We start from the raw sequence: 25,684 nt of genomic DNA on the forward strand, positions 1-25,684 counted from the left end.
GTGTTTGTTTGAGCCATCCATCCACCCCAAGTTCTCCACATGCAGATTGTCTCCTTCTTTATACGACGTCAAAAGCCTGGTGAATCTCAAGCAGCCGTGGATGAGTTAATAGTGAAGTCACCTGCGAGCCGGGTGCATCTTTTTCAGCTGTTTACATGTACCGTGTTCAACTATATGAGACAATGAATCACATAACAAAATGTCAGTACCTAGAAATTAGAGAAGGCTAACAGGATAGCTTAATACTGCAACGTGCAGTTGATATAATGTGAAGGTCTGCCTGTGTAAAGGGAAGTCACAGGATTTCTTCCAAACACATTATACATGTTAGAAAATAGTTGCTAAACATATGTGAAGAGGGATAGTTAGACTGTTGTTCAGGATTTTTGTGTTCAGGATTTTTTGGGGTGAATCAGAAACATGGCTCGAGACCATCCTGTCACCTTCCTCTGGCTGTGGTGGCTCAAACATGTCTGGACATGTCCAATAAAGCTGTTAGACAGAGCGTCCATGTTTCAGGTTGTTTACAGGTTATAGAGGTATTTGACATGTAAATTTTTTCATGATTTTGAGTTTTATTTTAATATATTTTTTAAATATAATTTATATGTATATGTATTTAATTTATCTGGGTGGTTAATAACATGTTCTGAGAACACTGCTTTCCACAGACTCCCCCTGAGTGACTGACTGACTGAACTGATTTAACCTCTTGAAACAGAGTCTGATATTTTCCAGTGGCCCACTGTATCTCTGCACAATGTACTCAGTGTGATTCTGATTATCTGCTGCGATAAAACAGCTTATGAAATCTCTGGCTGATAAATTTGTCAGACTTGATTAAAAAATGAGACTTTAGTAATGTAATGAAATTGTCAGAAGAGTGAATGAAGCAGCGGAGGAGAGTCTAATACACCATTAAAACAAGCTGTACTGGAATCGATCTCTTACTGGTCTTATATTTTCCCCAGATGAATATTTTTATATTCTGCTGAAGCAAAGCTTCACGACTTCTTTCTATTAACTGGTTTGGAAAGCTTGATAGTGTGGTTTTACACAATGAGAGCAAGGACACTTTGTAAGACTGAATAATGTGACAAATGTAGCTCAGTGCCAGCTCTGGTATTTTCAGTTTAACTGAGCGATGGTGAGTTTATGAATGTGGGCTGATGGGCTCAAGGAGGACAGGCTGAGAGATGACAGTGTGTGTGGGGATGAGATGGCCTTCCTGGCTGACCTTCATCGTAGCTTCATTAGGAGGATACTAGCCTAAACCAGCCACTCCAGTCCAGTCTCAAGTCTCTTGTTCTGCGTTCTTGGTGTTGATCTATCTCTTCCATTTCATTCACAGAAGTCGTGTTGTGCCTACATTTTGATTGACACCGATTTGAAGGACATTTAAAATTATATAGATAAATCTATCCTGAGCCATTTTTTCTCCCTCCTCTTGTTGTTCAGGTGACCAATTATTTTCCCCTCTGTCTCTGTCAAGTTTACAAGCCCCCAAGTGTTACAACTCCAAAGTTTGGGCTCGAGGATGAGGAGTTAAACAATAACTAAAAGTAACCAGGTAAAAGGAAGAAGGGAAAACTGAGATGAATACGTAAACAAGGGTATTTTTATTAATAAATGAAGTTCAAATTAAGCTCATTTCAAATAAAGTGGAGCAAACTTTTAACAGCAAGACAATGAGTGTCTTTGCTAACTGGGGAGGTTAGCAAAACACATGAGAGGCAACAAAGACAGATATTGTTTTTAAGGTTGCTAATTAGGAGATTTTTTCCCCCTAGACTAAAAAACATTATTTGAAAGCTTCTTGTCTTAGCCCAGTAGTTCTGGCATGCCCCCCTTTTTGAGCCCCCTGACCCCAAAATTTTTAATCACTCATTAACAATAATTGGGAGTGAAACTGATAAAAAAGAATTAAACATTATATTTTTGTGAAATAAAGGTCTGCAAGATAGAATCAGCAAACTCATTTCCCCTTCATCAATCATATTCATTCAAATTTGTTTCACTCTTTGTGTCGCCCCTGGTCTTCTGCACCCACCCAGTTTGGGAACTACAGTTTTAGTCTGTGCACCCCCTTGTAACATAATACTAAAGGTCACCTTTAATGTCACATCTCCAGACTCACTGACCTGTAGCTAAATCAGCATGACAAATGATACAAACCAAAAGGACCTGACTGACTGTGTTTGTGTGTTTGTTGTGTGTGTTTTGTTGTCCAGGAGGCCGTCATCTCTCCCGTCTCCCCTGATGTGCTCTACCTGTTTCGAGTCCAGGCCGTCTGCATGAATGACATGCGCAGTGACTTCAGCCAGAGCATGCTCTTCAGAGGTAACACACACACACACATACACACACACACACACTTAGAACTCAAGTGCTCATGAATTGCTGCCACATGATCACTCATGTCATCATAAATGTCAGAGTGAGCATCAGTACCCGTCTCCTTCATGTACACAGGCCTCCCTCAACATACAGAACATATTGTCTTACATTTGTACAAACAGTATCATCCAACGGTTTGGATTCCTTTGATCACAATATCAAATCTTTCATCTTCAGATTGTAAATGTGAGCTCATATCAACAGCTGCAGGAAAAAGCAAAAATAACTGAGGGAAGGGAAGAGAGAAACTAACAGCAAGGAGCTGAAATGCACTGAGATGCTTTCAGTTTATTGTCTGCCCCATTAAGTATTCAGCACGCTGCATATACACTCTGTCATGTTGTGCTTACAATACACTCATGGATGTCTTATAGGGACCCCTTCAAGTGAAGTGTTGCCTGGTTGTCTCCTCTGTGTTTAACTGTGGATTATCGCTTTTTTTTTTCTTTGCTGTGTTTCAGCAAACACCACCAGGATCTTTGAGGGGACGAGGATCGTGAAAACTGGAATGGTAAGAGAAGCAGAGGTGAATCACTTGTCCTTTCACTCTTTATCCAGCAGAGAGCAGTGTCTGTATCTGCATCAATCTTCCCTGCGTGGACAGGACTGTCTCAGAGGGAATAAAGACCAAGGTTAGAAAGTAGTAGTTCACATGTGACGGGATGACAGGATTTTAATTCTGAAATAAAAAAGAAACTGCGGTGTGTTTTAATGTAGAAATCCTTTTGTACTTTAATGACCCTATGGCACAAACATCAAATCATCAAATGTAACAACTTGTGGGAATCATAACTTAATCGAAATCTCAGCACGCACAACTTAAAATAAATTTTAGGTCTTTTATTTAGCTGAATTTTGAGTTCTAATCTTCCATTACTTTGGCAAAAGGCTACAAAAATAGACCTACAGTTATGTGATAATACTGCTGTACATAAACAATGAAGGTCAGCAGCACATAGAGCAACATGTTGGATTTCAGGTCAAAGTTGGTTATTTAATGTAAATCTAAAAAATTTTATTAAATGAATGAAAATTTTGTCATGACCTATGACACATTAAAGGGATAGCTCAACCACAATCAGAATCAGAATTCATCCTCATGCTAATTGAAGGTCAGCTTTTATTGTTTAGTCCACAAAACACTGCTGAACAATGTTGCAGAATCTCCCAAACAATGGAAGTGAACGGTCAGCAGTTTTCAAATGTAAAAAAAACAACGGAATAAAAATACTGGTTGCTGTAATCCAAGTCTCCTAAAGCCCCAAAATGCCAAGCTGACTAAAAAAAATGTTATTTTCACAATGTTTTTAGTCTGAATCTTCACTGTAGATCTTTAGCTTGGAGTCACATTCATGTACACATGCACACCGTCTGAACTGGGTGTGTGTGGTGTGTGGTGTGACGGTGTGCAAACAGCATGTCAGGACTTTAGGAGGAGGATTGCACTAGATGAGTAGTATGGAGACATTTTATGTTTTTTTTTTCCTGTTTTTTTTCTGTTTGAAAACTGGTCACCATTCACTTCCAATGAATGTGTACATAATGACCTAATTTTAGTTTTTAGGTGAACTATCCCTTTAAGGCTTCAGTTTGGTCCAAAGAAACACTTCATACAACTGTTCATAAGTCTTGGTCTGTCAGTAATCAAATTTGTTTTATCTCTTACTTCATGCACATTTCAAATTAATCTTTAAATTCTAAACTGGTTTGAAGGTTTGAAATTAAGGGATTATATTTGATCCTTTGAAGACTCATGATGCTTGAAAGGAACTAGTTTGTTTGACATGTTGTATGTCCACATCCAAAAGCAACAGTGCTTAATATAATTTCCACTCGAAAAACCTGTTGTCATAACGGTTCGGATACAGTAGGGATGCTGATGCACGTTTTCGGACAGTCTCTCCTCAAAGGCATTCATGGTGTCGCACTTGCACATACGAAACGTGATGGAAGTGTGAAGAATGAAAGAAGAGAACTCGGGAGAAATGTTCAAACCTGCCCATTTTCACATGAATTTCGAGCCGTTCCACCAGAATGAGTTTTCCTCCTCAGATAGTTTGTAGTTTTATAGGTCACTAAAAAGGTCAAACAGTCCAGTATTTCACAAGATGAACACAAAACTTTAAAAAAGTCAGAGAAAGTAAACAAAACTGTCTGTAACAAATATTTAATTTTCTTTCTTATACCTTTACTCATTTTGTGAACCCTTAGATTTATTTCTGGTCCATCTTGCAGGATCTTGACTCGTATGGTTTGCTCAGGACCTAAATCAAAGAGACCAATATTACAGATACTCATTTGCCGTAAAAATGAAAATCTAAAAAGTCAAAACTTTAAATGGTGGACTGTATCTACATACATTTACTCAAGTACTGTACTTGAGAAACTTTTACTTTAATACTACTTTATATTTTATACTCCACAACATTTTGGAGGCAAACTTAATACTTTTTACTCCTCCACAGTTACTTGATAACTTTAGTAAATATTTACTCTACTGTGTTAATATAAATCAACTAATAAATTAGAATGGGTTATTATAAATGTGAAAGTATCCCTCTTTATCTATTATTATTTAACTATGACTATTTTATATGAAATTGGAATTTAAAAATAATGATTTCAATAATTGTGAAATGCTGAATGCTGGAGCTAATAATGGCCCAGGCCAGTACTCAGTGGTCTCCCTGACCTCAATCCAGGGATGGATTTAGTCATTTAGGGGCCTCAAGCAAACATAGGCATAGGGCCCTCCATATCCTTTGCTCTCCTCCTTTTTCAGTCCTTGAATATATCAGAAAAATAAACATTTGTAAATAGTGGAGTGTGAATGGAGGTCTTTCACAGCCTGTAGTCTGGTGGTACAGTAGTGGATACTTCTGTATCTCCTGCCAGATACCAGCAGTGTCCTTCTGCTTGCTCATTTTTTTCAGCACAGGTAGCTTTGCTTCATTTGTTAACAGTTGTGCACCACGTTGAGGCAAGGCTACTATCTTCCTGAATCATGTTCGCAGATACACTATATGATCATGGATTAGTCAGTTAGTTGGTGTGGGGACTGAGACACTTAGGAGACAATTATTCATTCTGAGGCCATTTTAATGTTTGGACTTATGGAAAGAGGAGGAAAAATATAAAAATTTGGTGCCCTTGGTAGCTTGGGGCCTGGGGCAATTGCCAACCTTTGCCTATTGGTAAGTCCATCTGTCCCTGGATCCAAACTTAACCTTTAAAGGTAAATTTAAAATGTGCAAAAAATGACGTTTTGTTGAGATGTGGGCTTACATTATTTCAAATGTTTCTAACCATGTTCAAGCAATACCTTGTTCTGGCTGTAACTTTCATGGAAACACAGGATATGTCAGAGAGTCAGTGAGCGTGACTAAATGTTAAATTTTAAATTGACCTCATCCACGAACATGATTTTTCAGATAGATTTTTATCTGCTAAGGGGTTGTTTAACAATGAAGGCAACAACTTCCATAATCCCACACTACCTCAAGACATCAGCTACGCAATCTTTTGTTATAGTTTTGTAGAAATTACATGCAACTCAGGGGTCAATAATGTAAAAGTTAACTCAGTAGGATAAACAACAAATGATTTCAAGTTAACTCAATTTTATTTATGAGGAACCAAATCGTAACAGAAGTTATCTCAGGGCACTTTTCATATAGAGCAGATCTAGACTGTACTCTTATATATATAATATATAATATTATAATATTATTTACAGAGCAAAGCATTGTTATCATGAGCAAGCACTGAGGCAACAGAAGTGAGGAAAAACTTCCTTTTATTTCAAATTCTAATCAGTAAATTGTTTCTCTCTCAGCCGACAGTGTCTCCAGCCTCTTCAGCCGACATGGCACCCATCTCTTCTGGCTCATCTACTTGGACCTCCTCGGGCATCCCCTTCTCCTTTGTCTCCATGGCGACTGGCATTGGCCCGTCCTCCAGCGGTAGTCAAGCGACCGTGGCATCTGTGGTGACCAGCACTTTACTGGCTGGTCTGGGCTTCAGTGGCGGCGTCATCTCCTCCTTCCCCAGCTCTGTTTGGCCAAGCAGAGCACCAACCCACAATCCCACCTCCACACGGCAGACCACCGAACCCACCGAGCCCGCCAAAGACGCCACCACCTCTGCCTCTGCTGTCACGACAGCCACCGCCAAAGATAACAGCGAGGCTGGAGGTGAGGACAGAGAGAATGGCAAGGGTCAAGGAGAGGAAGGAGAGAGGGAAGGAGAGGAGAAAGAGGAAGAGGAGGAAGAAGAAGAGAAAGACGAGAAGAAAGGGAGGAAGAGGTCAGGAGGTGCTGGCGGGGCGAGGAGGAAGGACAATAGCACAGCGGTGAATGAGCCACCCAGTGAGACGCCAGACGCCACTGCGAAGGAGAAAAAACAGACTGAGCCAGATCCAATGAGTGCGCCGCCTGATGTAGAAGACCAACTGGAGTATACCAATAATCCACCTGCTACCACCACAGATGCAACCAATGACACAGCAGCATTTCCTGCCCCCAAGAGCCCAGCAGCAACACTCAGACCCAGAACAGGGGCGGACAAGAAACACTGGCCTTTCTCCATCCATACTGGTGAGTCAGCCAGTGTACTAAAGCCTCATGAAAAAAATCAATTTCAAACTTTGTAGAACAAGAGAGGTGGAGTGGAGTGAATTTTCAGAACAGAATCAACTGTCTCTCTCATGTTCTAAAGAAAAGTAGAAAAATGTACAAAAATGGTACAACACCTTTGGTGAAAGCTCCATCAGTCAAGTTTTCTTTTTTTCTCCAAATGTCCATGATCTGTGTAAGGAATCCGTGTATCCGTGTGAAATAGAAAAACAGGATAAAGTCCACTCTGACCACTTGGGAAATCTTTAGAAGTATGGCAAGCAGAGGCAGAAGGTACTTAAATACTCATATTTTGTTGCCCACCTGAAGTAGATTTTTCAGGTATCTGTATTTTACTTTCATATTTATTTTTCTGAGAACTTTTTACTTTCACTCCCCACATTTTAACACAAATATCTGTACTTTATACTCCTGACATTTTTAAAACAGGCAACAACGCAAAAAGATGTAACAAGGTGAAAACAACATAGCAGGACATAATGAGATGGAAATGATGTAAAAGACATAATTATGAAATGATGTAACACAGATAAATGACAAAATGATGTAAAAAGACATAACAATACAAAAACAAGATGCAACAAGACAAAAACTACATAAAAGACACAACAAGAGAAACAAGAAAAACCTTTGTAAAACATTAATATTCTGTGTAGTCTTGTCACAGGTAAGGCTAAATACTGTGGTCCCACTGAGTTTTCCAACTAATAAGTGTCAGTTAGAGGTCATCTGTAGGCATCAAAAAATACTTATTATTTTGTTATTTTCAATCTTTAAAAGTCAACCAGAAACCAAGACTCTGGTTTAGAAATCCTCCCTGTTTTTGAGATCCCTAAATATATACGCAGCATCCAAAATCACCTACTATACACTACATATCCAAAATGGGCACTATAGTTCGAAATAGACCTAGTTTTGTGTAAATTAACAGGAGTATCTCTCTGCTCAGCACCTATCACATCATGTAACAAGTGCAAAAGACATAACAAGAGAAAAACAAAATAAAAGATAAAAGACATAATGGACGCATCCAGGCAAAAGCAAGAAAAAAATGTTACAGGCATAACAAGACAAAAATGAATTGATGTAAATGAAATTATGTAAAAGACTAAACAAGACGAAGCAGACAGAGAGGGAGACTCAACCACAGAGACAAGGTGTTTGCACAGAAGCACTCAGTAGAAATGGCCTGTACTTTGACTGGAGTTAAACTGGTACTTATACTTTTACCAGTCTTTCTTTACACAAGTACCTGTTCTTCTTCTTCTTCTTCTTCTTCTTCTTCTTCTTCTTCTTCTTCTTCTTCTTCTTCTTCTTCTTCTTTCACAGAATGTGTGGACTTTTGCCACCACTTAACATTTAATCAGCGGGGCTAACTGGTAGTGATTTAGTTTTTGCTAGAGGAAATGACATTTCTACATGTCAAAAACACCTTTTATTTAATTATTGCATTTCCAATATGTCAATAAACCATTTCAGATATGTTGCCCTCATTACAGTAGAATTGGAAATTATTTCACTCTGAAAATAGAAATTAGATCATTATCCCTGTATCTCAGTATTAATAGCACTGACTCTCTCTAACTCTTTTTTTCATAATGTTCAAATTTCACTATTGCGGCCAACTTATTCCAGTGCAAAGTAACAGGAAGATGTAGAAGAATGGCTGCTTTAATCACAAGTTCATTCTCACATTCCCTTGAGGTGTGAGATCAATGCGTATGCTGTTTCTTTTTAGATTAAGATAAAGAGAGATGTGAAGAAAATCTAATCCATCAGCTGGTTCTGGCAATGTGTATGGCACATAGTAAATGATAGCCTCAGTGAGTCCAAATGTAATCTTCTACTCTCTTTCATTAAAGCCGCGAGAAAAGATTAAGTAAACACAGGGTATTAAAGCGATGCCCAAGCCAAAGGAACAACACTTTGATGACTTGATATGTTGTTCCTCCAGGTGTACTTTTCCAAAGAATTTAATGGGTTTGGAAATTTGTCCACAAAAAAAAAAAAAAAAGAAATAGGCAAACTCCAGCTGAGGAGGATATTTACATCCTGTGTTGTCACAAGAATGAGCCTCTTGTCCATGACTAGATGCACGCTTCCCTCTGTGGGGTGATATAGTAACTAGGTCATGATTTTTGGAACAAGACACTAGTTTTGAATCTGTCAAATGTATTTTTTGGTGCTTCGGGCACCAGAAGCTGAGTGCCGTCTAGTTCCATTATATTAGAGAGAGGGCAGACATCTCCAAAACTCTGCAACTCACACCAAAACTATCAAGATAGATAAACAGAGCTACAGGTTAGAGGAAATGTAAGACGAATATGATGTATTTTAGAGTTGAACTGTCCCTTTAGAGGTTGCTGAGTTGGATAGCAGAGGGCTGAGTGTGTAGTATGCAGGGTAAGAAGTGGAACTGGGCTCTTGCACAAAGGCCTATACATCTAAAGGTCTTAATGTAATAAGTGGTGATGAATTGCAGTGATTTAGAGTAGATGAATTGCAGTGATGTCGAGTAAAGTAAAGTGTTAACGGAGTTCCAGCAGGAGCTGAGAGACGACCTAATGCTTCCACCCCTCCTCCTCCTCCTCCCCCCCTCCAGCCAAGACTTTCAGCAGGGCACTGCATTAGCCAAGCTAACACCATGGGACATCAATTCAATTTCAAGTGCTTTGAAACAGTCTAAGCGCAAGACCAGACATTATTATGAACAAAAGCAATCTTCTGATATTCCCCGGAAATGGCTTTCTCAATCTCTTTGTCAAAGCACATTTGGCAAATTTTATTCTGTTTGAGTGTGAGGGACTCAAGGGCAAAAACCTAGAAGTTGTAGCACAACTTTGGGAAAGTGGTAACTGTATTCTGTTGTGGGAAGTGTTTTTTATGCTGAGTGCATGCTTTCAGTACTTTAGATAACATCAATCTTTAGCCTATAAGCTACAAGCAACTACAAATCCCAATTTTCAAGCCACAGACACTTTAGCTAATCCTAAATGTGTCTGGCTCCATTTTGTACATCAACTTTCTGGACGTTTATCTTGTGAGTGTGTGTAATAACTAAATACAACTCATAAAAAGAGTTTATTGAAATAATGTATTCAGGCCTGCTGTGTGAATCTTATTGTTTATAGGCCACATCATGTTGATCCAACACACTTTAACTTAATCAGTTATCTTTGCTCCAAAACAAGGAGCCGTAGGCTAAGAGGAGTCAGCTAATCTGTTAGCAAAGAGGCTAGCAGGTTAGCTTTGCATCAATGTCGTTTTGCAACATTTGCTTAATCCAGTTTTCCATAAAGGGATAGTTCACCTAAAATGAAAATTCAGTCATTATCTATTCATCCTTATGTCAATTGAAGGTCAGGTTTAGGTTTTTAGTCCAAAAACACTGCAGAGTTTCACAGGAAAACAGTGCTGCAGAATCTCCCAAATGATGGAAGTGAATGGTGACCAGTTTTCAAATGGAAATTCTACATTTCCTGGTCCCATAACTTCATGGTAAATAGGCAGTAATTACAAAATAATATATTTGAAATATTTCTGAATTTCCCCACAAATTATTTCCTGGTAAGAATGTGATAACTGAATATTTGAAATAACTGCATTACTGATTATAAAATTAATTTGGTTGTAATTTCTAAGATATTTCAAAGAATTACTTGATACTTATAGGCAGACTTGGGTGTAAAACATTTGTATGGCTGGTCAATTTTGCATTACTTTCCTGGAAATATATTTAAAGAAATTAAGAAATTACCAGAATATATTTATTATATAATGTCAGGGTAGTTTTCAATAAATTTGGTGATAATTTTGAAGAAATTTCAGTTCTGATATCTGCTAATTATCACATATTTACCATGAAGTTTTGGGTAAATTTGCACTTAATTTCAAAGAAATATGAAATGGTAATTACCACCTACATGCATGAAAACAACACTTGTGAATTGTCACATACTTACGATGAAATTTGGGGGTAATTTGCAGGTAAATTCAAAGAAATTTCAAATATGTTGCTTTGTAATTACCACCAACTACACAAAAAATGGACATGCTAATCATTACATAATTAACCATGTAATTTGTGGGTAATTTATGGGTAATTTCTAAGATGTTTCAGATATATTATTTGGTAACTGCCACTTGCTTACCATGAAATTATGGGATCTGAAAATTGAAGTGTTACCACATTTTTTATTATCATAGCTCATGAGACATGGTGAATCAGCTAGAGCCTGCTGTAACATACACCAGAGTGCAACAAGATTAGCAACATTAGCAGTCAGAATAGCAGACAGTTTAAACGGAGCCCCATTTTTAATGTAAATGATCTAAACCATGTGCACCTGTAACTTCTGTTTTACCACATGTACTGAAAACTATGCAGGCAAATAAAGCAGGAAGTAGCACAGGGCCTCATACAATTATAACAGATGGTTATATTTATGGTATAGTACTTAGGTCTTACTCTCTAGGTTTTACTTGTAACATGTAATTATAATCTTATAAAGTCAATGCTAGATCAAACTACATCTACAAACAACATTAAAATGCTGATGACATCAGTCCAACTGTAATAATATTTCAATAATATAATACAGAGTGGTGGAAGAAGTAGTAAATAGTAATACCACAGTTTAATCAGTAAAAGTTCTACATTCAAAATCTTACTTAAGTAAAAGTACAAAAGTATTAACATTTAATTATACTGAGCGTATACTAAATATAATATACTAAAGTACTCATAACAGCCCATTTTATAACCATATGTATTATATTACTTGCTTATAATTAGTGGTACATTAATGTGTTGATCCCTTTTATGTTGCAGCTGGTTTCCTATAATAATATATCATGTTTTATTGACTTACATTTTGATATAATTTATCAGACTCTGCAACATAACATGACACCACAAAGTATAATAGAATTACTCAAGTAAAACAGAAATACCTCAAAATTATATGTAATTAATCTACTTAGTTGCTTTTCAGCACTGATAATACACCATCTAAACAATACCAGTCTGAAACACCCAGTCTATACACTGTAAAAACTCACACAGGAATTTAGTAGAACCAACTAAATCAACTAACCTTTTCTCATTAACTTAAATTAAATATACAACTTTATTTATTCAAGTTAATTTAACATAAAATATAAGTATTTTGACTTGAAATGATGAGTTGAAGCAGAATTTAATAGTGACCTTCATCATGGTTCACTGTTTTCATTATAGTGAGAACAAGCTGTCATGACTTGTCTATTGTGTATTAGATACATGCAAGGAAAGAAGTAACTAAGTACAAATACTTTGTTAGTGTACTTAGGTAGATTTTACAGGTATTTATTTCTCTGACTATGTTTATTTACTCTTATTACTTTAGTTGTAATGCATTTGAGGAGAATTAGTAATTACTGATTTTTATTTTGTATCACTGCACATCACCTTCCCAGATGGACGGAGCAGTAACACGCAGAAAAGAAGATTCCTTAGTGTGTCCATCAATGCAGATCATACATGACAGATGTAACACAATGAAAACAACATAGACAAGACAAAAAAGATGAAAATGACATAAGAAGACAAACAAGACATAAAAAAACAAAAAAGACGCAATAAGACGTGCCAATATATTACAAGATGAAAAAGACATAAGAAGATAAAAAAAGAGATGTTAAAAGATGAAAACCATGTAACAAGATGAAAAAGACGGAACAGATAAAAATTACATGATAGGACAAAACTAGGGTAATAAGATGTAACAAGACAGAACAAGAAAAAAGATAGGAATGATGTGATATGAAAAAAGAGGTGAAAATTATGTGACGATGAAAATGACGTAACAAGACAAACAAAGATGTAACAATCGTAGCTGTGACTGTCAAACAATTTATGTTAGGAAGTCTGCTAATATGCTGATTGTGTTTCCTTAGATCTTTTTTAGTTGGTAGAACTTGATACAGTAAATTCATTCAACTCATCATTTCAAGTCAAAATACATCAGGTTATATTAATTCATGTTTCTAAGATCTGAAGTGTTCTGTAAATTCAGTTTCTGAGAGAATTTCTGATTTTACTAAATTGCAGTTTGATTTTTACAGTGTTTATATGGTTTTAGTAGTGTTGAAGCAGTGGTGTGGTATGTTGGTGGAAAGTCAAGGCAGAAGACGTGCAGTTTTATTGGGGCCACACAGTGGGGACCCTGATTGAGCCACCCGTGGAAGTGACTGACTGACTGACTGCCCCCTCCCTCACTGTCCCTCCTCCAGCAGCCCCCTCATCATCCTCCCTCTGCCCCCCCTCCTCTCCTCTCTCCCTCTCCCTCTCTTCTTGCTCTGATCTGAGTGCTGGCCTACTTTCAGACATGGTGAGAGGAGATGAGGCTCGCAGGCTAGACTCAGCTGCAGGGAAGGGAAAAAAAAGCCTCTGCTCCATTTATAGTTACATGTGTGTGTATGGTGTGTGTTCACTGTGTTAGTGCCTGTACTGTATGCATCTCACTACACATTACTGACCGGCCCTGGATGTTTGTGTGTGACTGTGTGTTGTGTTTGCGTGCTGCTGGCGAGGGTTTATTTATTTATTTATTTATTTATTTTGGGCAGACGGCCGTAGTCGTAAGAGAAAAGCAGAAGGAAAAGAGAAGGGGACAGAGGCGGGCAGCATCTCTGGCTCTCTCTGTTTATACTCCGACTCTCCGAGTGTGTGTGTGTTTGTGTGTGAGGATGTAAAGGAGAAGGAGATGCAGAGTTAGTGGTGATGCGAGCCAGCTGTGGTGCAGTGCAGGGGCCCAGCCTGATGTAGCATTCGGCTCCAGGCGAGGCTGCAGACTGAAGGCCATGGGGGCCGGCATCAGCTCCAGCAACGTCACGGCTGCAGCAGCTGAACTGGGTAGGTGGTGGTGGTGGTGTTGGTAGTGATTAAGGGAGAGAAAATCGAATTGGATTTAACAAATGGCTCAAATTATCCAGAGTTGTGTGTGTGTGTGTGTGTGTGTGTGTGTGTGTGTGTGTGTGTGTGTGTGTTTTGATACAGTTATCTGGCTGCTCTCGCTCAGTAAGTGTGCAGATGTCAGATCTCAGTGCAGGGACACAGTCAGCTGGGGACTGGCCAGTGCTGATCTGTATTCATTTTCATTTATTTAATGGTTTGTATTCTGCAGTGTTTCAGTCAGATGAAGTTAAAGGAACAAATTTGCTTGTTTGCTGTCTTACCCAGCAGGAGATATTGATGCGTTTTATCATCTCGCTCAGAGATACAGCAGGTCCGGGATGTGTTTGGCTGAGCTTAGAGAATAAGCTGTGTCCCAATTCCACACTCTATACAAACTCTAATACTGGACAGCAACATGAACATGAACAGGAAATGAATGAGACGTGTTCCAACAGATGTCAGTCAAACTGAGGAATGCTTCTGCTGATGTCAAAGTTATGTTTTTTACAAAATTTTCAGACTTTTCAGGACCTGTCTCAGCAACATCTACAATTTCTTTGATTTTTTTCCCAGCTGTTAGCTCCTCATTTCCTTTGTGAATTGTTTTGTTGAACAGTAATATACGTTGAAAAAAGAGAATTGTTGGATCAACTTTAAAAAATTACTGCAATTGGTAACAAAGGAATTACATTTTTCAAATCAAATGAACAAGTGACGTGAACATAATTGCTTTAAGTCAGATGCACATGCTTATAATTTGATTATCTGATCAAATCTACAGTTTGCATTAATGCAACTAAAATTTAAGGGAAGTCAACTTAAAAGTTTCCGGCTTTCAAGTTCAATTATTTGTTGCACCCAAAAGTAAAATACAGCTCTTTAACAACCTCATAGCATGTTTCTAGGAAGGTAAACTTAGTGTGTTATTAAAAATATAATTAATATAATTGTTAATGTTAGAATGACTTAACATGAGCCTGACTTAACATAATGCATTATTTGATCACAAAATATAATAATGAAATCTGGAAAAGATGTGGATGTTCAGGATGCGTTTAGCCTAGCTTAACCCACAAGCGGACAGAAACATGAACATGAACAGGAAATAAAATGAGACATGTTCCAACAGATGCCAAATTTTGGAACACTTCAGCTGAATTCTACCATGAAGGAAGCTCCTCATTTCCTTTGTGAATTGTATTTTTGAATGGTAGTATACACACTGTAAAAAGAAAATTGTTGAATCAACTTTAAAAAAAACTTCAATCGATATCAATCAAAAGAATTCTATTTTTTTAAGTGTAATGAAATCAGATGTATTTAATAATCTGATTGCTTTCAAATTTTTCTTTAACAACCCGATAGTGTGGTTTCAGGATTTTTTTTTTTGTAGTAACCTTAGTGTGTTATTTCAGATATAATTAATAGAATTGTTAATGTCATTCAGTAAGTTCACCGCAACTTAAAGAACACAATTTAATCAATTTCATTTTATATATAACAAAATACACCATTTTATCACAACATACAATTATGTCTTATATGAGACCTTTATGAGTAACAAAAAATAAATAAATAAATAATAGATGTGGACGTCAGGTGTACAGTACTCAGAAAAACCTAACTGACGTGTGTTTATTGGCATAAGAAGAGCAGCTTAAAGAAACAAAATGTAATTTCAAGTTGTTATAATCCACAAAAAAAGTATTGAAATACATTTTTTCCAGTGCAGCAGCGGGTGAAGTCAGTATATGTATGGACATTTTTTAGAAGATTTGATGTTGTCAGTTTTCCTGTGCTCACTGCTGTCTCTGCTGCTTTGAGGGACAATGGACCAATCACAGCCTTGTAGCTGTAGTTTGTGTTGGTGTTGTACTCAGCAGGCAATTTGTTCAGTTTTAACAGGGGGGATGGTCCTGGTTTGTTTCCTTCATCCACGACTAGCGAACTGACTCATGAACGAGTCCAAGCGACTATTACAGATCCAAGAGGAGACTAACAGGAGAGTACAGTTACAACTGTGTCTGCAGCTTCAGCACCACAGACGGCTTCATGGAGTCACCAACACACAGCACAGTTAGACTGTTTCAGAGCCGTGGTCAGGGCCACAAACCCCGGTCAGATAAAGGATCAATGAGTCTGGTAGACTAGACTAACATGAAGGGGATGGACATGAGGGTGGTAGGTTTGGTCAGTTTTTGGAAAAAAAGTTGCTAAAAAGACCTGCTACCCCGGGAAAAGCTACCGCAGAGTCCACCAAAGATAACACACTGATTGGTTAGGTCAAAACGAAACAAAAAATAGATACACACAGTCAGGCTGAATAAATGAAGAAAGAAAATGACAGTTCAGTTTCAATTTCAGTTCCTCCTGAGTTCCATTTACTTCCATTATATTGGAGAGAAGCCAGACATCTCTATAAATGACATCTCCAAAACTCTGCAACTCACAACAAAACAGTATAGATGGATAAATAACACTGGCCAGGTGGAAAATATGTAGTTTTGATTTTGTGGTGATCTGCATCTTTAAGTATGGAATTACAGACCTGCCTCCTAGAAATTAGGTTTGTACACAATTGCAACAGTAAACACAATTCAAGAGAAATGCCATGCAAACAGAATTACATTTTCTGATAGTATAATTAGCTCTACCAAAAGTGTGTTTATTGCCTAAACTAAGCCAAAAGCATGATATATCCTTACATTAACCAAAGCACTTCTGCACCACTCACCTCAACCACCTCCTGGTTTTATATAAATGTATTGTTTGAAAGAAATGTTGTCTGTGAACATAATCCAGACTGGAATTATGTAGTGACCACAACGTAATTATGAAAATAATTTAGTAATATACAATCATCATGTGTAGGAGACAGGGTTGGGAGTAGGGACTGGACACTGCCAGCCCAGCTCCGTCCTTCCAAAGCTGTCAAAAGACATTTACTAAAATGTCAGACTGTTTCTTTAAAGAGGAAGGGACATCATTTTCATTTTGTTATTATGGTGACATTTAGGTGTACCCTAAAAGCAATTTTCTATTTTGTAATGTGTACAGCTGCCCTTTGCAATTTCATATATTTTAAGGGCTGTCAGAAGTCTTGTCACGCTTGTGTCACTCTCCAGCTTGTGGCTTCACACACTGTGTGTGGCTGGTTCTCGGTTTGTGCTGAAATTCCAACTCCTTCAAAATAGCATTTAAGTTTAATGACTTTATAAGAGTTGTACCAAAGTTTTGTGATACATATATTGTCAAGTTTTTGCAGATGTTAAAGGTGTTTTATGGAAGCACATTTCTGCTAATGTGATGATTTTTTTTCCATCACATTGGCAGAAATGCTCTTCCACACTATGCTGCACTCAGAGGTCCTTTAATGTTGCTTCAGTTGATCCTAAGTCTTGATCAGTGATAAGAAGAAGGGATTATGTTAACCTTTCTGACTTAATGTAATTGGTTCTACGATGAGAGATAAGTGGTGGAGGCTGTCCTGTATTTTTCCTGTAATATGAAGGTAAATATAAAGACTAAACATTGATCATGTATAATCAAGGCTCCTATTAACACTAACCTGGTCATTCCGGCTCGCCTTCTTCTCTCTCTTCTTCTTTCTTGTTACTTCGTTATTACTTTCAGTCTAATCCAGTCCTGATTTTCTCAGCAAGAATCAGATTTTGCTGTCTTCTCCTCAGTCAGATCCTCAGTCTGTCTCCCTCCTGTGGTCTGTGGGCTTCATTTCTTTCCCTCGTTCATTTCTCCCTCTTTGTCTTCCAGACCGTCCCAGTGCTGTGACCAACCTGACCCACCAGGCCAGGCCCGGGGCGGGGACGGGGCTGGGACGTGTGGAGTGGCTGGTTCCTCTGGTGGTGGTCTCAGCCCTGACGTTCCTCTGCCTCGTGGTTCTGTTGGCTGTGCTCGTCTACTGGAGGTGAGTACAATAGTACCATCAACTTGCACTCTGAGGAATAAAGGTGCTGACTTTAACCGTAAAGGGTTCTCTATCTTGTCCCCATAGGAGAACCTTTTTTGGTTCTTGATAGAACCTTTTATAAAGGCTCAAGAGAGTTCTACTTAGAACCCAACATAAAGGGTTATGACTAGATCCAGTGGAGAAAGGTTTCTCCCAGAACTGCCTATGGGAGGTTCTACAGAGAACCATCAGATGGTGTAATGGTTCCACTCAGAACCTTTTCACTTTCTTGGTACTAACAGATTTCCTCAGGGGGTCTTACCAAGAACGCTTTGATATTCTAAGGGTTTATCTAGAACCCATCCAGGAGATTCTACCAAGAACCTTTTTATATTCCAAGGGTTTTATCAAGAAGTCACTCGCACTCTACTGAAGTTCTCTACTGAGAACCTTTTTATATTTTATGGGTTTTATCCAGAATCCAAGCAGGGGGTTCTATCAAGAACCTTTTTTATATATCAAGGGTTTTATCCAGAACCCACCCAGGGGCTCTACTGCGAGCCCTTTTATTTGACCCCTTTAATTTTCCTTAGGTTTTATCCACAACATGCCCAAGGTTTCTACTGAGAACCCTTTTATATTCCAAGGGTTTTATGTAGAAACCACTCAGAGGGTTCTACAGAGAATCTTTATTGTTGAGTTGGTGGTGACATGAGGGTGCAGGTGCTTATAAACTGAGGAACGTGTTCCTGTAACATTGTTCTCACCCAGTGACTGTAGGAGGTGGAAATGTGCACTAATGCTGAGTCAGTCCTGTTGTGTAGACGTCCTGCACGGTTTGGTGGCAGGGTGGGAATCCTGAGAGTCATTTAGTGTGAATCTGTCCTCTGAGTGCTGGTGTCGGAGGATGCCAAATCTTTTGTTGTGTTCAGCTTAATGAAATGATAAAAAATACAAAGTGTATTACCTGAAACCTCCAGGGGGTCTATTACAGAGAGAGAACTAGCTTTCCAGATAATATTTAGCTCAGTTAATAAGCTTTTTAGGTATTCAAATCGCAGCCAGGAATGAACTACATTTATCTTTTCAGAAATAATTTCCATTTAAGGCAGAGACAAAACCAAGTCCAGATATGATGTGAATGTCCTACAGAAGAGATTTCTATGAAATGAAAGTTATTAATTTAGCTTTTTGGGTTGGCAACAAAACCAGTGAGGAGTTATACTTTTCTTTTATACATTGTCTCAGAGGCCACAATTACCAAATCTAATGTTCATAAATAACCTAAATGTCACGACTGGAAGATCAGTTGATCACTGAGATAAATAAGGAAGGCCTCGTGTTCAGCAGCAGAGTGCAGTTTATTATACTGCAGCAGCACAGAATACAGTACAGGGGATTTCAGCACCAACACACTGTTTTACAGCTTGTTCACACAACACACTGGAGCAGCGCGTGGCGTTACCCGCTGGTTTTCATTTCTGTGCCCATATTAACCAGTTAGAGCGTCCACATCAGCTTGAGCAGCGTGACTCACATGTCAGGCACTGCTCTCACCATGCTTCATCTACAGATTCTGAGGCTCTCCTATTATTCCATGTGATGCATATGGTTCTCAGCAAAAAACACATTAAAATTATCTATTTCCAGTTATGTGGATATTATATCAGCAACAGGACTCCTCTCACTACAGTTGCATTGTCTACATCTATGCAGTATGTCACAGACAAAGATCAGGTGCAGGGCAGTGTTTTTTTCTTTTCTTTCTTTCTTTTCTCCTCTCCCTCTATCCATTCATCCCTCCCTCCCTCTCTGATCAAGGGGGAAATCACTGATTGCATTCAGAAAACAGGCAGTTTATTCTCTTCAAACTCTTCGGCAAACTCTATGTAGAAAAATAGAACTTTCAGCAGCTGCCTCACAGCAGAAACTCAGCCTGTGTGGACACCACAGGGTGTGTGAGCCGGCAACAGTGCCGTCACACACTGCTCCAGCGTGTTGGGTGAACCAGCCGTTATACGGTATATAGGCATCATACATGAAATATGTCAGAGAGGAGGAGACACTTAATCAGTAGGATTCACGTCACAAGGAGAATCTTTGCATTGGCTCAGGGTGCAGCAGCAGAACAACCACATATGCAGTTATTGCAGCTGCATTAGGACCCACGACCAATCAGGGCCCACATGCATCTCATCTTAAAAGAGCATGAACAAAGTAAATCACTCATATGTATTTGGCCTCCTGGTTGTTTTTTATAGTGTTCCATCAGTTAAGACACTTCATAGTGTCACAAAATGGGAAGTCACTCACCAAATAAATAACATTACAATAACACAAAATAAGTTTCACATATATAAGCATATAATCCTCTATGTCATGTTTTTAAATTCTGTTAAAATAAAGATTAACAGGCAATTTAATGTTCAAAAATGTATAAAGTGTACCCCTGCAGAATTCTGGCTTATTGCAATTATGGACGTGTCCAATACTACTGCAAGGGAAAATAAACACAATACTACTGCAAGGGAAAATAAACACAGAAAAGTTAGGGAGTGATGTCAAGACAGCAAGTGACTAAGAAATGAGCTATAGAGTACAAACACAAAAGCATATTTCAGAGGTGAAAATTGAAAGAGGCAGCCGAGAAAGAAAAAGCAAAGCTTCCACAAATAGTTTTCTTTCAGAAAGTTTCAGAAAGACACAATAGCAAGTACGAGTTGTTGCCATGGATGTATTAAGGAGAGTGCACATATGAATTAAGTAGAACTTATTTATTATTTATCTTACTAATAACCATCCTACACACTTGTGTTTTTTCTTCAGACTAATGGCTCAATGTAAAAGTGCACCGTCACAGATTATATTCTCATCTGTGTGCAGGTGCACCAGTACCTGTTACATATTTTCATCTGTCTTATGGTTTTTCTATGTGTGAAGGGGTGCTGTCACTGATTATGTTTTCATCTGTTATGGTGCTCCAACAGCAGATTTTGTAAAACAGGCAAGTCTGTCACTATCTTGGTCTGGCTGACTCCTCTTCTGTATCACAGCTGTCTGTTTTCCTTCATCTATGCAGTGTATTTCACTGTTTCTGGTTGTTTTAAAGCTGCATGCTTTCACTTCTCTCATCCATTACTGACATTGCTCTTATATAACGTCTGATTGTGGGGACCAGGGCCCGGGTTGATAATCTAACTCTTAATGCTGCTGGAAGAGTGTTAATGTTTGAGTGATGCACATGTGTTTTTCACCCTCTAAAAAGATTTAAATATACATAGAATATACATAAACATTTCCATAAAATTTTATAAAAATGCTACTCTGCACTTTTTAAACTGGAGTCCTGATTCATCTGCTGGAGTTTGTTCCATAATGTTGGAGCCAAAACAGTAAAAGCATCATCTCCTTTTGTTTTTAGCCTGGGCCGTGGCTCTTTTAACAAAATCTGTGTGTGACCTGAGAGGTCTTGGGGCAGCGTAAGGGGTTAACAGTTCTGAAATGTAAGGTGGAGCTGGACCATGAAGGGACTTGAAAGTAATCAGTGGGATCTTAAATTGAATTCTTTACTGGACAAGGAGCCAGTATAGTTCTGTGAGGCCTGGAGTGATGTGTTTGTGAAGAGTCTTGCTGCTGTGCTCTGAACCAACTGTAGACGAGCAACTGCTGCATCATTTAGGCGAGTGAATAGTGAGCACAAATTTAATTTTAGCAATATTTCTGATTTGTAAATAACAAGATTGGACAAGATTCTTAGTGTGCTGATTGAAGCTGAGGTATTGATCAAAAGCAACTCCCTGATTGTTTCAGAGTAGTTGCTGGTGGACCAAGGTACGGAGTGAGTGTTAGAGATATGATCTGGACCAATAACCAGGACTTCAGTCTCATCTGTGTTCAGTTGCAGAAAATTGGAGGCCCTCCAGTCCTTAATGGCAGCGAGGCAGCAGGGCAGAGATTCCAGGTTATTGTGATTTTCGGGGTTGAGTGAGACATACAATTGAGAATCATCTGTGTAGCAATGGTAGGACACAGGGGTGAAGTGTCGGATAACATGACCAAGAGGCAACAGATACAGACTAAACAGATAGTTTGACACAGGCTTTTTGGTTGGATGTACAAACTTGGCAGTCTAGTGTGCTTGCATATATCCCAGACTGAATAAAACAGTCTCTGTGACATCACCCATAGCTCTTGTAAAAAGCCTTTTTGAAGCTCACTGTGGTGCTTCTGGACAGTGCCTGACTCGGCTAACTCCTGGCTAATCCAAAAGTGGGCAAAGAGGTGAAACGTGGGTGGATCTGAGGCAGGCCAAATGATGTGGCCACCTAGTGGCCATCCATCTGTGACAGAATCCAACTATCAGTCAAAGCAGCCACACCCTTAATTATGCATAACTTTCAGCCTTAATATAATTTAAACAGGTGAGTTATATAGAAATTCAGCCCCTGTGCAGTCATGAATGAGAAATTAAGCTATAAAGACCAAAACTGTATTTTGTACCAGGCTATAAAAATGTTAATTCCTGCTGGAAAGTTGGACATTTTAATGTGGGGCTCTGTGGAGATTGACCCTTCACTAAGCACTGCCCTCCTTAGTTACTGTTGCTACGCCTGCCAAACTTTCCATTCTTACACTGTATTTATTCAGTTTACAGTGATAACAGAGGCAGATTAAACATCAAAATTGTTGAAACACGAGGTTTGTAATTCCTTAGAGAAGTTAAGCAAAAGCAGCTTCTTATTTCAAGCTGATGATGGGGGATTTTGCCAGCTAAAATAATGACAAACAAGCAGATTTCATAAGTGTAGCTGGCTGATGTGAGCTAAAGCTAACTCAATTTGAGTCAGCGGAGTCTCCAGCTGACATTTTAATGTTTCCATCTGACACGTTTTAAAACAAGAATCTTGTGGAAGTGTTTGTGTAAAATTATCTAACAGCTTCATACATGATATAACATTAATGCCAACAGACTGAGGCTAATGTTAGCTTACATCTCAGAAAACACTGGTCGGATGGTGAAGTATGGCAGGTACTGTATATCTACATGATAGATGACAGAAATACACTCATTAACATGGGAAAAGGAAGCACAGGGACTCGATTAATGCGGCGGACCTTAAGACGAGTAACCCAGCCAGACCTGCTGGACCGTCATTGAGGAAAACAGCTGGGATGAGAGCTAAGCTAGCCCATCTTAGACCTGAGACAGCAAGCCAGAGAGAGATGCATCATCATTGGCCCACTTTGATTCTGCATCAGCCCACATCCACCTCCTCAAACCCCCACAGAACAAATACAGATTCAGTGGTATCTAACAATTTTGTCTGGAGGTAAAGTTACTGCAGCTAGTAAGCTAGTGTTAGTTAACAGGTAAAGTTAACAGTTCACAGTTTATGTTAGGGCAGATGAAGACAGTTTAATCCATTCACCAGGTGTTTCACCTTTTTGAGAGACCAAAAAAATATGCCACTGTCCAGACTCATAAACACTGAGTATCATTCTTCTCAGTGTCCTGCATACCTTCAACATGGAGAGAAAGGCAAATCTTACCAGCCCTAGTTACAGTTGCTAACCTCTGATTGGACAGTCCCTGTTTGGAGGTGGGGTCAAGTGGCCATTCAAGGAACTGCAGTTTTTGTCACTGTCACATTGGCTTCATTTTTCTGCCCTGGAGGGTGATGTAGTATGTCTTACACTTACATTGGTAAATTATTTATCGGCAGAATATTACCTTGTATTTGTGTTCTAACAGTTCATACCAAAGTAAGAACCTATATTTCAGCAGTTTTCTGGTTTTATGATCAGTAGCTCAAAAGGTTTTCACTTTAGTCAGTTCTTGTTTGATTGACATTTTGTTTGATTGTTTTTAGTATCAAGTTGTGGAGAGGTCTGTCCTCACAATGAAGGAAGAATAAATCCAGCAGTGTAGTCCTTTATTAAAATCTGAAACACACAGAAAATCATTGTTGGCATGTGAACAAAGACAGAACATAATAGTATGGAATATTGACACAATAATCATATAGTATTAAACTTGGTGCCTGACTAATGTTTAACAGGATTATTATTTTATTTTTTCTTCATGAGTATTTTTCATTTTTTCATCTCCAGTGAGACTGACCAAATCCAGTTCTGCTTCCAGAGTTAATATTGAGAACGCTGGTATGTACTGTTGAGAAACTGTACATCTCTATCACACACACACACACACACACACACACACACACACACACACACACACACACACACATCCCATCAGCAGGTGCTCTGGGTGTGTTGGGGTATTTAATCCTATTGTAGAGCAAAGCTCAGGTCACAACCTCGTGTTCCACACAGACTCCACCCCCGCTGCGCTCTCATTGGTCCTCCAGCAGCAGTTGGTACCGCCCTCACTACCCAAACAGTTGCCCTGCTGCATTCAGGTCCTATGGGAAAGAGGAATATATAAGCTTCTTAACAAAACAAATAAATCTTTATTTCCCTGGAGCACATAAGAGAATGTTTATCCAAACTATAATATAGGATTCACTGTAAATGCTGTCGAAGTCATGTTGGATCTCACCTGATATTAGTACCTTACTCCTGTGATCCCTAGACTGCTGTGATGTCTTTATAACACAGCTGAAACGTTTTTATTCAGACAGGCTTCTTGTTAAGCTGTCTGAATAACAGTTCCATTTTATTTATTACTTTTTATTGGCTTTTTTCCTTGACTCTGTTTGGTATTTTCTATTTGGTTTTGTTTCTGTCCCCAATTATCTGTTTTTGCTGTGTATTCTAGCATTCACCCCTGTGCTGTTTTTGTCTTTGCTATTTTTAATACTGGTTTTTAATAGTCAGTCTACTATTCTATCAGTGTAAAGCACTACACAAGGAGCTACACAAAAAGTAAACTTTACTTACTTAATTACTTATGTTTGGGGACATTATGTGGTACTCAAGTCAAGTTTCAAGTCAAGCTGAAACACGCATCATCCGTGACAGAAATACACTCATAGGCATTGAAACATGAAGATGTGTGTATTAAATTAAAGAGCGGCAGAACCTCAGATGAACAGCAAATGCAGTCAGCATCTTTTAGCATGCAGTGGGATCAGCTGGATCCATGGGTGACTGCCCCAGGTGGAGAGGAGGTGAGCAGAAAAGAGCCTGCTACAGCTGGGATTTTTGTTGCTTTTTCTTTTTTTTTTTTTTGGCTTTTATGCTTTAATTCAGTAGAAGATATGACAGGAAAGGGGGAGAGAGAATGGAGGAATGACATACAGCAAAGGGCTGAAGGCAGGAGTCAAACCCCCGGCCACTGCAAAAGATTCACAGCCTCCGCACACAGGGGCAAATGCTCTACCAACCTGCAGCTGGGATGTAAGGCTGCTCCTGGATAATGTCCGGTTAGGAAAATGAAACACGCGAAATAGGACTGAGGCTGGACCTGCTCCACAACATCCTGGATCAAGCTGTTGCACCTGAGGAGCGGATCACACTCCAAGGTGACAAGATGCTACACACAAGACTCCAGCAGGGGGAGGACTCAGTGTTTTTACATTGATGATGCCTTGTGCTCAAACTCATTCACAGTCGATGGACAGTGTTTCTTAGATATGGAAACTTTTCACATGAAGATGTCGACCATATTATCATCACCACCTTGTTGCTGCTGTTTACATTCAACCAGATGCAAATTCAAAAACTGCACTACAGAATTATCTCCTGTATGTATACATGTATGTATATACTGTATGTATTCATTTTGTTTTATAATTTCACTTTATTCCATTCTGAACAGATTTTTGTGATTATTATTATGAAGGA

The 25,684-nt window shown here is 38.7% G+C and overlaps 1 protein-coding gene across 2 annotated transcripts in view; it reads left to right on the forward strand.

Moving 5' to 3' along the window:
* LOC146331006 (receptor-type tyrosine-protein phosphatase gamma-like) overlaps nt 1-25,684 on the forward strand; it is a 660,966-nt gene that overhangs the window by 578,567 nt on the left and 56,715 nt on the right. For both annotated transcript variants that reach the window (XM_084725921.1, XM_084725912.1), the window contains exons 10-13: nt 2,232-2,340; nt 2,859-2,908; nt 6,233-6,992; nt 17,740-17,893. In XM_084725921.1, the coding sequence (XP_084582047.1) occupies nt 2,232-2,340; nt 2,859-2,908; nt 6,233-6,992; nt 17,740-17,893 (1,073 nt within the window). The remainder of the gene's footprint in view (nt 1-2,231; nt 2,341-2,858; nt 2,909-6,232; nt 6,993-17,739; nt 17,894-25,684) is intronic.

Source organism: Lutjanus erythropterus, chromosome 2 (genome assembly GCF_056507025.1).
Source record: "Lutjanus erythropterus isolate fLutEry1 chromosome 2, fLutEry1.hap2, whole genome shotgun sequence".
NCBI lineage: Eukaryota > Metazoa > Chordata > Actinopteri > Lutjaniformes > Lutjanidae > Lutjanus > Lutjanus erythropterus.